The following is a 13771-nucleotide window of genomic DNA, read 5'->3' on the forward strand; positions in this document are numbered from 1 at the left end:
AACCATGGATGTATTAAGAGAACGGTAGTAACATGTTACTATTGTTTGAATGGTAATATCTTTGTAAGTTTATTTGTGTAAATAAAGATTTATGAAAAAAAACTCGGAGAGTGGAGTAGAGTAGCCCATTGACATAGCCCGGTGACTTCAGTGCAGGACCATAACAACAGCAGGTACCACTATTACGCTACTGCTATCACTGCATTTTTCAAGGTGAGCTTTCTAACCGATTACGTTAGGCCTATAGTTTGTGCCTCTCATATAGCTAGCGTTAACATTTGAAAAACCTAACCTTTGTGTGGATTCTTGAAGTTTCGGACGTGGATGTCTTATGAAAGTAAAACAATGAGCATTTTTTACAAAAAATACATAACGTTATATAATAATCCATTGTATAATGCTGAACCACTCTTTAGTTTAACCAATTTCTCCACTGCCGCTTGTTTGCTGACTATATCAAACATACACATAATGACATAATGACACGGTAGCTCTAACAAGTGGACGGTTCAGATGTGGATACAATTTAAAAAAACAAATAGCACTTTGTTTTTCTTGTGTAACATAATGAGACAACTGCATTTTGCTGTAGGCTACAACCTACAACAAAACAATAAGTGCCAAAGGTTCACCATGAATACACAAATATAAATCCCTGCAAGAATATTGTTATTATATTGCATTATTTATGATTCAACTAGTGGTTTAGTTAAGATTAGTTTATTAGGATCCCCATTAGCTACAGTGGGCTGCAGCTATTCTTCCTAGTTCCCTATGGTGTAAAGCTGTAAATTAGCTTTACAGATGGGTGACAAATTAAAGGAAAAACCAACATGAATCGGTGCAAAATCTGCCATAGGTGTTCAACTGGGTTGAGGTCTGATGACTGTAAAGGCTGTAGCATTTTATCCATGTCATTTTCATACTCACCAAACCATTTAGTGAGCGCTGGAGCACGGAAGCATCCACATTTATATTTCTCCATTCTTTTATTCAGGTTTTTCTTTAATTTGTCCCATGTCTGTATTTGAAATAATACCAAAAATAGTCACAACTTCAGGAATAACAAATTGCTTTATCACGTCCATGTTAAATTAAAAAAGAACAGCTTCAGAAAAGGAGTGATTTCATAATCAGAAATGTTATTTTATCAAGGTGATTTAATGCTAAATAGTGATTTAAATTTAGTCACATTAATTAAATATTTCCCTTTATTAAGTTACAGTTACACTTCTATAATTTCACAGCTCAGTATGTTAGATGTGGTCTGAAACATTTCAACAGAAAATACACAAGGCATTGTGATAAATAATTGACCCATGAAGTGTAGCTTAAAGTATAAAGTGCCACGTGTTTCACAGCTTATGGACAAAGTTGACACTGGAGACCAACCAAAAACTAAACAAATTTTTGCTTAGCACAGATATAGTACTAATCTCACCATTCAATAGATGTTGACTGATGAGTAAAGAGAAATTGTAACACAGAAATACCAAACATATGTTTGATTTAAAGGGGTGATAGAATGCAAAACCGATTTTACCTTACCATAGTTGAATAACGACAGTTCGGTGGGTAAATAGCTCAAAATCCCATTGACATCCCTTTTCTATGAAAATCTCATATTTTGAAACTGCCACTGAAAACGGGCGACTCTCAACAAAGCTAGAAGCTGACGTAAGCATCCCAAGACCTGTAACTTTGTCACGCCCATGGATGTATCAAGAGAACGGCCACGCCCCAACATTTACATAGGCTACACAACTGACCTGAGATCAGGTAGTTTTCTGAATCTAGGTCACGCAGATCTCTGCTATTCCTATACAAAATTCACTTCTGAAACTTTTTATGCGAGAAATGTAAAGCCGTATATGGGCCGTTTTACGAAAATTGATGGCTAATTGCAAATTCTGTCCGACTGTGTGTCGGAGTTCAGTGGCCGGTGCTACCTGGGTTGCTGCCTTGCCACCTGGCCTGCTGTGAGGTAGATTGAGTTCCGTCACGGCTGGCAGCCCATGGCACTCCATACCCGCGCAAAGTCACCGTTTTTTGGGTGAATGGACTACGAAACGCCGCTGCCTGGACAGAGCTTCAGGGCCTGCAGCTCCAATCTTCCTGCTAAATGGCCGGTGTGTGTGAGTGAGAGCACGGTCAGCGAGCCTGTTACGCCAGCATTCTCTTACCACAGGTTCCATTTAATCTTATAATGTATGTAATTATAATGTGTTGAATTATTTAAACAAACGATCGGTGAAATAAACGCCTCTTGTCCGCGAGTCTCATTGATAGAGCCTGCGGCTGGATGTAGCTCTATCAATGAGAGCTAACTAGCCTCCTCTTAGAATTCCTCTGAAATTCACAAAAATTTATAAAATTGAAATCGGACACCATTGTTAGCTTTATAAGACCTTGGGGTAGAGGTTATATAAGTGGCGTGACGAAATTCAAACTGTAAATATACTCTAATTACGCCGAAAATGAAGCTAACTAGCCGCAATCTGTACACATAGGATTGAAGGGACAGTTGCAGCTAACGAAACCCCTAGTGTTCACAAAAATTCATTAAATTGAAATCTGACACCATTGTTAGCTTTATAAGACCTTGGGGTAGATGTTATATAAGTGGTGTGACGAAATTCAAACTGTAAATATGCTATAGTTATGCCGAAAGTGTAGCTAGCTAGCCGCGATATTTTCCCATTGTATTGAATGGGACACATAGCTAGCTAGCTAGCTAGCTGCTCCTCCTAACAAGACCCCTCACGTTCATAAAAATGCCTTAAATTCAAATCGGACTGTTAGCTTTTGTTAGCTTTGTAAGACCTTGGGATAGCTGTGATATAAGTGCCGTGACGAAATTCAAACTGTAAATATATTATAGTTATGCTGGCAGCCGGCATACCCTTTGCGCTGGGTATGGAGCCCAGCAGGCTGCCGCTTTCTCGTCAGACTGTGTGGAGCTCCTAAAGTCCGACATGTCTTACCAAATTTGCAATTAGCCATCAATATTCGTAAAACGGCCCATATTTGAGCTTTATATAGTTGATTTCTCGCATAAAAAAGTCTCAGAAGTGAATTTGGTAACGAAACATTGCAGTGTCTGGAATATGAGATTCTGTCGCATCTCTAATGTGTGTGTATGGGGATTCGTTCAACCAATCAGCGTGCATCTCTAATGTGTGTGTATGGGGATTCGCTCAACCAATCAGCACGCAGCTCATCTAAATATTAATGAGCATACCATATTTGGAAGAAAAGCTCTTGTTACAAATAGGGCCAAAACACAGGGATGCATAAGGGCCAATAAAATATCAAGCGGGTCATTTTCAGCCCAACCAATGTTACATACCCCATTAGGAGACCTTAAGGAACAGTGTGAAATACCCTATATAATCATTCTATCACCCCTTTAAGAAACAATGTCGCAATTACCTAGTTTGTCCACCAGAGTGCACTGACAATCTGTGGAATTTAAGGAATCCTTATCAAAATGTTTTTCTGTTATCTGCTTATGTTAATAAATAAATACCAGCCAATATAGCCTTTATATAGACTGCTATTGGATTAATATTGAACTCTAAAATGTCAATATGGGTATCAACTAAATCCAGTATTGTCCGGGCTCTTGTTGAAACCATATAAATACTGGTTCAGAGAACAATACGAAGCAAATGTAATTTGCTAGGCAGTTGTCATCAAGTAACATACACGTCTTTACTGCTTTTCATGTAAAATATCCCATATTAATCTAATTTCTATGCCTCTGCAACAGGTTCTTCATGCATTAGTCCTCCACATACAGCTATATGATTCTTTTTCTTCTCTCCCAGTTGTTTTAAAAATGCACAAAGGTCTTTTTAAAGTGTTTTATCCTTTGAAACTGTGCTTTGTAGATGTACCCTGTCTTGGCCATCAGATGAAGCAGTCAGAGAAAACAGCTGTCCTCTGTAGATATGTCCCACAGCGCTCTGCATGTCCTTCTGGGCCTGTTAGAAGGGCCTAGCAGTGAGTTGTTGACCTGGAGCGGTTGTGAGGGCTCGTCCTGGGCTTTTGGTTGTCCTGAGAGGTTATCGCGTTCATAGGTTTCAGACTCATTCTCGCCTGAGTCTGTGCTCGTAGACGTGCAAAACGTCTGGCTCTTGTCTTGTGAGTGGTCTGTACTTTCTCTGCTTGAACAGGAGTGGCCATGCTCAGTCCTGTCATGTGTGTGTTGCTCTCCGTCTGAATGGCTATCAGGTGTGCTATACTGGTTTTGGCTCTGAGTGAGGTCATTAGGCTTTATGTAGTTATTTGCATTTTCCAAATGTTGCTCGGGGTCGGGGCTCTGTCTTTGTGGCTGTGATGAATTGTGGGTTTGTTGATTGTGAGAATCAAGGGTCTTGTCCTGGTTGTGAGAGTGGTTTAGGTGGCTGTGATTCTGCCAGAAGGCTCTGCGGACCTGCTCTAACTCTGAGAGCAGAGGCAGACTGATGTCCAGGTGCATCAGCAGGTTCTCCAGCCACTCCCCCAGCTTTAAAAAGGAAGGACTGAAAGACAAAGAGTTGTGGTGATGGGAGGTTGGAGGGCCTTACATGCTCTACTGCAGTAGTGCCTTGATTACATTTAATAGGCTATTCTGCACAGTATTAGTTTAGTTTGTTTGTGTTATGCATTGCTAGTAGAATACAATGTTTTTGTACTGTATGTTGGCTCATATCAGTGGCTCATATGTTGTTTAACAATTTCCTTCACAACATTATAGTAGCACAGCACTATCCCTCTAATTAAGTGCCTCTTAGTTAAATTTGAATTAGCAGTGACACTAGTGGCGGCCTATGGTTGTTCTGTTGAGTGGAACAGAACTAAAATGTAATGAATAATTAAATTGTGTTTCAAAACAAAAATTTTAAACAGAGGTACTTGTCTCGATTTTTTTACATCTAGCTCATACTTTGCTTTATAGGAAATTAGGTCTGCAGTTGTGTTAGATTTGTGCAGTCATACCGTTTATCAGCGTCCGTTTCACAGCAGAGGACACCCAGCGGCAAGAAGGCCGAGGGGCACTGTGGAGGGTGGTACTGCTGCAGGAAACCGGCTACATTTAGCCCAAAGTCATTCGACCGGGGAAGGTAGTCAGGGTCAGCATTCACTCTACCTATTATCTTAAGAGAGACAGAGATAGATAGATACATATTTTAAAATTGATAAAATGTTTGATTGATAAAAAAAAAAGTATGAATAATAGAGGTTTGTTCTTTGACATTTACACAAGATTTGACCACAGGAGTTCTGATTTTTCAGTCAACACCACTTCATATTTTTAGGAATATTTCTCCCCAGAAGTTCTTACCTCACATATTATGATACCAAAGGAAAATATGTCCACCCGTTCATCATAGCTTTTCCCTAAGAGGTGCAGAGGAAAGATTGGAAAATGTGAACCACATCTTTACTGTCTCATACTGACCCATGATGGAGATGTAGAGATCCTGTTTTCAGTGTATTCATATTGGACCTGCTATTATTACCTTGGAGTAATATCAGGTCTCCCACACAGTTTCCCCATTTTCTTTGCATATTTTAACAGAGTGCATTTATGGTGTCAAGAGCCAAGTTGAGGTTAGTCAATACTGTTTAGACACCTCATGTAGAGTATGCGTGTCACCAGCATAGTTGAGAAAATCTTTATCAGCAATCAGCAAATTATTGTCATTCACTCACAATTAAAAATGATAGCAACATTTATTGTGCGAATGCAAGTATTAATCCAATATGAATCTTCACACCTCCGCTGTGAGGTCTCACATGACTCCCAAAGTCCTTTACTCATAATCATAAATATTGTGCCAGTGCCAGTTGTACATCTATTTATCTCCACTACAGACCTCAGTTATGGGCTCATAGAGATAAACACTCTCTCAAATTGGGTTTAGGTGCCTTGGGGGTCTTTGATTTAGAGATTGGCAATCCTCTTCTATAACTGAACCTGGAACCTTCTGAACTCACCATGGATCATTTCAGGAGCCATCCAGTAGGGGTTTCCTACCACAGTGTAGCGCTTCCTCCGGTCAGGCCTGCGGAGCTCTGGCAGTGTCCCCTTCACAGGCCTTTCCAGAGAGGATGTTCTGCTCTGATGTCTGTCCTCTGTCACCAGCCTGGCTAGTCCAAAATCTGCCACCACCACAGATTGGTTCTAAACAAGGGGAGAGAGAGAGAGAGAGAGAGAGAGAGAGAGATTTTAAGAATGTTTATATTGGTTATGTTGGTCTGTTTTTGTTTAAAAGAGTAGCAGAACTATGTAGCATTTGTGTTTCTCAAAATACAGATCACATTTCCCATAAACCTTAGCTGTTCTACTAGCTTCTTTGGCAGCCTTCAAGTCAATCATGTATGTAAGAAGGACAAGTTAACATTAAGTTAAAACTATACAGTTAGAAGAGATTGATATTTTTTAGTTTTATAATTTAAAAAAACTGAAATAAATAATAATAAAGAGGCTGGAAGATCGTCTTGTTAATGAAGACTTACACAATTTTTTAAAATTGTATTACTTATTTACTTTGTCCACATATAGGTTTAATATTTAGAAAATAAACAAAAACATCAACAAACTATAAATCAGTTTTTTTCAGGTTACATAATTGATTTTTTGCTAGATAACTACCTGTTTTGTACACTGGTCGTAGTTAAACAGATTAGATAAAGCTCAGATCTAGAGCTAACCCTGGTGTGATGTGTGTGATGGAACCACTTGTTTACCTCTCTGACCAGGCAGTTGTGTGAGTTTAGATCTCGGTGGATGACATTCATGGAGTGTAGATAGGCCTTAGAAGGAGATATGTAATATATATAAGGGAAAGTTGGTACTAGATTATAGAATGTTTTTGGATATTAACCATGAAAGACTTACCATTCCAGCTGCAATGTCTTTGGCATAACTCACTCTTAATCTCCAGGGAAAGTCATTGTCCTACAACAACAACAACAACAACAACAACATTATGACCAACATAGTGTATCTGTGTAAACTGACAGTCCTCACAGACAAACAGAAAAAAAAAATGAACTTACCATTTTTATGATGGTCTCTCGGAGAGTTCCTCCCTGGATGTATTCAGAGACAAAGTTTATTCGTTTGTCTTTATAAAACAGTCCAATGAACTTTAGGACATTGGGATGGTCCAGACAGCGCATCACCTTCACCTGTACAAATTTAAAAAAAAATGTGGTTAAACAATGTATAGCAACATGAAATAAGCTCATAGGTATGATAGTGACCTCAAAACTATCTTGATGATGTAAAATTGGTTTAAAATTGTGCTAGGGAACTCTTGTTAAACATTTCTTCCCAACTAAAAACCTAAAGTAGACTTAGTGGAGGGCGCCCGTCTTCCTTAACTTGTTAAGTTGTTATCCCTTTGGTAGTCACCTAAATAAAGCGATCACCAGCTGGGTTGGTAAATATGAGTGTGCTGTGTTGTAGTAACTTACTTCCTTTAAGAAAGTCTTCTGTGTCTCTTCGTCAAAACGTATCAACTCTTTCATCACCATCACCTCCCCTGTCTCTTGATGCGTTACCTTGACAGCAAGAGGTTAAAAATTGATCTTACAACAAACTGTCAACTAGGTTTACTGTCGTTTAAAATGTTTGGAAAAAGTCACCCATATAAGGGACAAATGAATGGAAAAAAGCGACTGTGGTACCTTGACAGCCTGTCCATAGAAGCCCTTGCCAAGCACTTCTCCATGGATAAGGTCTGAAGGTCTGAAGATGCGATGGGTCCGAACTCCAGGGTCCACACGAAGAGACTCTGAGCGAACCATGTCTCTCCTTAAAAGCGACAGCGCTCCGGAGGACAGAGGACACTTGTCTATACTACAGCTGCGCCTGAGAAAGAAAAGAAAGACTCAAACAGAGAGAAAGAGCGGAGTAATGAATCAAAGCAAGCCGAGAGTCAGCACTTACAGGATGTGTCTGGATCGCATTCCCGTGGTTCCTTGGTGCTGAGGCTGTGAGAGGCTCAACCTGATTGGTTCATCTGTCTCCTCCCCTGGACTTGGCTCTTCCACCAGACTCGGGAGTTTGTGGGTTGAAGAAAGTTTGTCGCGGACACAAGGGTCAGGACAGCTGATGTCGTCCTGGGGATTGTTTGAGCGAAGGAGGTCACCAGGAGACTGCGGGTTGTGTTCAATTGTCAGCTGCAATGGTCTGTTTGTGTCCTGGATCACAAAGTTTATCTAGGAAAGGAGATGGTGTTGACCCTGGGTGACATATTTGTTTTTTGTCTTGCTTGTTATTAGTGGGTGGTATGAGGCCTACCTCTTCTGGGGAAATGTTGTGGACAGGGATGCCGTTGACCTCCAGTACTCGGTCTCCAGTGTGGATAGAGGACAGCAGGTCAGGGCTGAGGGCAGCAGAGTCTAACCTGGGGGAGAAAGACAGTGAGTGAACGGGTGCAGGAAAGGTGGGTTAAGACAAAAAAATCAGCCGAGGTTGTTGGATCAGTTTTTGTGTTAAGTTGGAGTTTAGCTCTAACTAAATTGCAAAATTCACATTTGGTCATGTCTTAGATTCAGACTCACCTTGTCACGGTGACAAGTGGGCTTTTTTCTTGGCTGAAGTCAGTGGCTACTGTCAGGCCTCGTTGGCCACCTGCATGGGGAGGGAGAGACACCAGCGCCACCATGTGGCGACTCTTGGTGAGTGGAGAAGCTGACCTCACAGCTGATATTTCACCCTGACAGAAACAGTGGCCACTGCAAAATAGACAAATGAAAAGATAGAATAAAAATCTCTAATCAGAATATCATAAATCTTTTCATCTATGAACAAAAAAACAGCAGTTTCAGCTTACACATTTTTCCACATGCAGCAAATTAAGAAAATAACTCACTAATTTCTTTCCCTTCAGCTTCAAACTTACCAGTATAGTTTTGTGCGTTCGATTAGCGTGTAGGTGTCTCCATCTCCAATGACCATTTCACAGCTCATACAAGTGAAGCATTCAGGGTGGTACTTCTGCGCTCCAGCAACCTGTCAATACAGGGAGGCAGTGTGCTAAAAAACAATGTTTTTTACAAGATGATGTTTGGTGCCAAATGCTGTTCTTTCTGTTCTGAGTTATTTCTGTGCATTCCTGCATCAAGGCATTGTAGTGTCAGGATGTTGTCAAAGGATATCCTCTGGTTTGAGTGTAGAAGAGAAAAAGTATTTACTTTCATACCAGGAGGAAACTAAGAGACAGGAAGGCTTTGAATGTGTGAATAGTTGGTGTAGCATGCTGAGATTCTGTATTTCTTGTTGCGATGTGACCCTGCAGAGATTATTGCCATACTTATGTCTGTGAAACGTAGGTAAGGTACATAATTGATATTTACACATTGATATACACAACATAGACCATGATCCTAACAATAATAATATGATGTGTGTGACGAAAAACAGTGGCTTCAAAAGTTTTCATTTGATCATTTTTTGATGATTGCTGGGACTGAGCTTACATATGTTTTATGTTGTTTTATGTCATTCCGTCGATTGTTTGGAGCATTTTAGGTATAAGTCAAGGTTATAAAGATTCTTATTTTCAGGGATTATCATGTTACCATAATCAGTCCTGTTGCGATGGTCTCTTTGCAGCCGTGGCAGTGTTCTCCATAACGGGCCCAGTAGTGCTTCTTACAGTAGAGCTGTCCCTCTCTTTCATAGTACCAGTTAGACAGGATGCAGCCACATTCACAACACCTAGAGAAAAGTGGAAATCAGGGAAAGAGAGAGAGAGAGAGAGAGACAGAGAGAGAGAGAGAGAGAGTAACATGGCAAAACAAAAGGAAATGGAGATTTAGAGATGTAAGACGATAGATACTTCAGAGGTGTGTTCCAGCAAAGTAACGTGAGCCTCATCGGTGATGGAACACATGAGACTTGCGAGGAAAGTCAACCTGTGAGATCGTCACACGCTAGGATCAGGTACAACACTTCCAGGTCAGTCGGACCGTAAGTTATCGTCTTCAGTGTAGCTTCTTTTGTTCAACACGCAGTGGTTTTCTATGTCACTGATATCCATCTCCTTCCCTCTTTTGACTTCTTTGACCCTGCTTGTGTTGAATGACATTGTTATGATTGTATTAGTCACAAAGTTGAGGTTGAGACATCAAGCTGCTGATGTTTGTCCAGCACACGCCTGGAAGAAAATACAGTAATCTTCGCTGCAGGCCAAGGATGTTGTTGAAATGGTGCATTATAGATGTTGAATTGCTGATGTCACCGTGACAGAGAGCACATTCAGCCAGATGCCGAACTAATATAGCTTCTTACAAAAGGGCTACTCATGTACGGTCACTGGTTGGTCACATGTGTTTCCCATTTAAAGATTGCAAAACAGAGCTACACAAAGTGAAAACATTTTAACAGTTTCATTCCTTAAATGCAGTGCAGCATGTACTTTCAGTCCCTTAAAATTTGCAAACAGAAACTTTCCAGTGGCATCCTGGCTTAAACTGAATGACGAATAATACCTGTGTACAACAAAAACCTGCTTCCTTATCTCTTTAACACTACAGCCGGAGTGGGAGGTGACTTCCTGGACAGAGTTTCCTCTCTCCCAACCTCAACTGTAAATGCCATGCTGTTCTTATTATGGAGAAAATGCTTGCCTTATTGAGAATAAAGGAGTTTCCTTCAAAGTAAGAGATACTCAGTGACAGCATTTCACTGTGATCAATTATATTATTTTATTTTATTAAAAGCTTTTGTGGAAAATATCGGTCTTAAATCTTGTAACACAACTTAAAGTGGCAATAAGCATGATCCTACTTCTACTACTGACTTTGGTAGTATCTAATCAGTAATTGCTGTGGTTTTGTATTGTGCTTGCCAGAGTCCACTTTACAACTACAGCCAGTTGTTCTCTCTCTTCTCTTCATTCCAATGAAACCGTTGTTGCTTTTGTTGGTAATGTAAAACACATTTTCCTGGTAGAACATGTAAATACTGTAATAAACTGGGAATAGGATCACTTTTTTATCTTGTTTGTTAATAGAGAGTGGCAGTATGGTCATTTATGATTGTAACCTGATATACACCATAGCTGTGATATTGAACTTAAGGTTCACTTTAGATCATATTCATTAGGACTTGAGTAAAGTAATACCAGTTACTCACAGGAATATTTAGTCCTAACAGATACTATGTTGGCTGGAGATACAGTGCACTGGGAAGTACTGTTAGATATCTGTTAGACCTGCTTCTCATTTATTTAGAGAAAGTAATTAAGTAATAAAACCATCAGCTGCATGTTTATTGTTTGACATTTTTGACCTTCTGTCTTTGTTATTGTGCTGCTGGCAACGGATGTGGAACCTCCCAGCATCACATCTGTGATTCCAGCTAAACATCTGGTTGTGAGAAAACTTGGACATTTATCCTATTTCCTACTGCAACCCATACATTTCTCTCCTTCTCCACCTGAAAGTATTCCCTTGGTCTGGTTTGCGCTGCATCTTACTCTTATCTTTAGCCACTCATAAAATCTCCTCTCTATTCTAAGAGATGTTCCCGTGTCACTAAAAGTGGACACACCAGCAGCACCTGGTGTACATAAAACAAACATATTATGATGTCAGGACATGAGCGTAGGTCACATCATGGCAGACGTGTGTCTTGCTCGTGCCCAGAGTATTTAAAGGTTAGAGGGCCGTTTCTCGACCCAGGGCCCGGGACGACTGACCCAGTGCTCTGGGTCAAATCTGAAGAATCTGATGACGTATTCTCCTGCCGTTGTTTCCTTCCTGTTCTGTCTGTGTCGCACTGCTGGATTTCCTTTAAAAAACAGTACTTCTTAAAAGGAAACATTTGTTTTTGATCTAATTGTATTGATTTTGGTGGTACAGGGATATTGTCTCAAAGGTGCTATGCATGCAGTATGATGTATGCATCTTTTAATATAGACCTGAGGAAGAGTAGTTGTTGATGGGGTAGAACAAACAGATACCCAAACGAACAAAAACAGCTTAGTTATGGATTGTACTGTAATCTGCTTGGATATCTGGCAAGGCAATAACTTTACCTGTTATTGTTATGGCATTATAAACTACTCATACACATACTTATAGTTAATGTTAAGGTAGACACAATATCGAAAGCACAGGTTACTTGTGTCTGTTTGTCACAGCAGAGTTGTGTTTGAGGAAGCATCGCAGAAGTTGAGCAACAATTTGCTTAGATTCTCTTTCTCTTACTTTCCCTCACTCTTTCATACTCTTTCTCTTCTTTCTCCCCCTTGCACAGTACACATTGTACAAATTAACGACAGCTGCTCTTACCGTCCTTTCATTCCTCTCCGAAACCTCTGGTCCCGTCGTGACATTCTGTCTTGTCAGTTCACCGATAGACAACTTTCACTCAGAAACAATCCACCCAGTTAAGAAAGGAGCGTTTTAGTTGCATCTGTTCATGAGTGGATCCTCCATTCAGCTGTGAATGCAGAAGGCGTTGTTTTTACATCTCTCTCTCTCTCTCTCTCTCTCTCTCTCTCTCTCTCTCTCTCTCTCTCTCTCTTCATGCACTCAGAGGCTTCCTTTGCATATGAGTTCCCTCTCTAATGTGCAGAGTAGCTGTATGAGAAAAAAACTATTCCCAGCTGACACCAGCTGGCCAGTCTCCCTGGCTGCCGAGTTCTGCTCCACCGTCCCTCTCCTGTTACCTCCAGTATGTAGACCTCTTCAAGATACAGTTACGCTCCTCTGCAGAGTCCACAGAGTTTGGAGCTACATGGGTGTCTATATGAGTGGAGATAAGTGGGGTTTGAGGGGCGTGAGAAGGTCAGTGAGTCTGGGTGTTTTAAAATGAGCTCTGTTCCCATCAGCGCAGACATAATCTCTTTATGAATGCTCCAATTACTGCACTGTCCGGATCCTACAGTAAAGCACTCTATTCATCATGCACAACAAACAAATAGGGGGAATTCAGTTAAATTAGAGAAGTAGTAGATGAAAAAACATTGTATATACCCTCAGATGAGTGCAGCTCTGCTGCTATTTATTTGGTTACAGTAGTACATTTTCTATAATTAGTCCAGCCACGTTTATATCTTGAGACTGTAATTCATACTATTGAAGTGCCATTTTCGGAGAAACTCTTTTTCATTGAACAGGGCCCGTCTTTCAAACTTAAAAGACAGAAACAGGTGTGTGTGTGTGTGTGTGTGTGTGTGTGTGTGTGTGTGTGTGTGTGTGTGTGTGTGTGTGTGTGTGTGTGTGTGTGTGTGTGTGTGTGTGTGTGTATTTGCAGAGGTGCTTCTATCACCGAACTGACAAATTGATTTAAAGAAATGGTCTGCTGTTACACCTTGTGTGTTACTGTAACAGTGAGGATCAGTTCTGTTCTATGTCTTCTTTGGTTTAGTCTCCATCCCTGGTTATTTTACACTCATTGCTCATAGGACTTATTAATCAAGTCATTGCTTGTAACTCTGCTGTAGACTACAGACAGTAATGCGTATAGTTGTGAACTGTACAGCGTAATAAGCTGTAGTGTGTACTATGTACTGAGTCTCGATATGAGTCACCATGAAGACAACACTTGACTGCTGCTCTAACTTTTTATAGTCTGCCCAGGCCATAGTTTGTTGTTTCCCTTTTTATCTTTTTAGCCTAACTTGTGGTTATCACACTACCACAACACATTAACATGATAAAACCAACAGCTGCCTCTGAATGTGCAGCTTCCTTCTTTTACCTTGTTCCAAAAACCCTTCTGACTGTTTCACCTTTTGTACATGTGCAACATTATTCT

The 13771-nt window shown here is 40.4% G+C and overlaps 1 protein-coding gene across 1 annotated transcript; it reads right to left on the reverse strand.

Annotated features, from left to right (window-relative positions):
* Nucleotides 1-3339: 3339 nt before the first annotated feature.
* On the reverse strand, nt 3340-12595 carry LOC120575680 (LIM domain kinase 1-like). The gene is made up of 15 exons (XM_039826498.1): nt 12301-12595; nt 9583-9721; nt 8904-9013; nt 8563-8736; nt 8300-8405; nt 7946-8217; nt 7684-7867; nt 7471-7557; nt 7051-7182; nt 6890-6949; nt 6739-6804; nt 5986-6172; nt 5330-5385; nt 4984-5141; nt 3340-4526 (listed from the first exon to the last, which is right to left on the reverse strand). The coding sequence occupies exons 1-15, from the start codon at nt 12342-12344 to the stop codon at nt 3926-3928; spliced, it is 2376 nt and encodes a 791-aa protein (XP_039682432.1). The 5' UTR covers nt 12345-12595; the 3' UTR covers nt 3340-3925.
* Between the last annotated feature and the right edge of the window lie 1176 nt (nt 12596-13771).

The sequence above is a fragment of the Perca fluviatilis genome, chromosome 16, assembly GCF_010015445.1.
Source record: "Perca fluviatilis chromosome 16, GENO_Pfluv_1.0, whole genome shotgun sequence".
Taxonomy (NCBI): domain Eukaryota; kingdom Metazoa; phylum Chordata; class Actinopteri; order Perciformes; family Percidae; genus Perca; species Perca fluviatilis.

What these genes read in the sequence shown, in the direction of transcription:
- LOC120575680 (XM_039826498.1), bottom strand. Translation starts at nt 12,344, where the DNA reads ATGTCACGACGGGACCAGAGGTTTCGGAGAGGAATGAAAGGACG. An exon ending in GAACGCACAAAACTATACTG is followed by an intron (nt 8,737 to 8,903) that starts GTAAGTTTGAAG and finishes TCTATTTTGCAG; the next exon opens with TGGCCACTGTTTCTGTCAGG. An exon ending in AAGACATTGCAGCTGGAATG is followed by an intron (nt 6,805 to 6,889) that starts GTAAGTCTTTCA and finishes TCTCCTTCTAAG; the next exon opens with GCCTATCTACACTCCATGAA.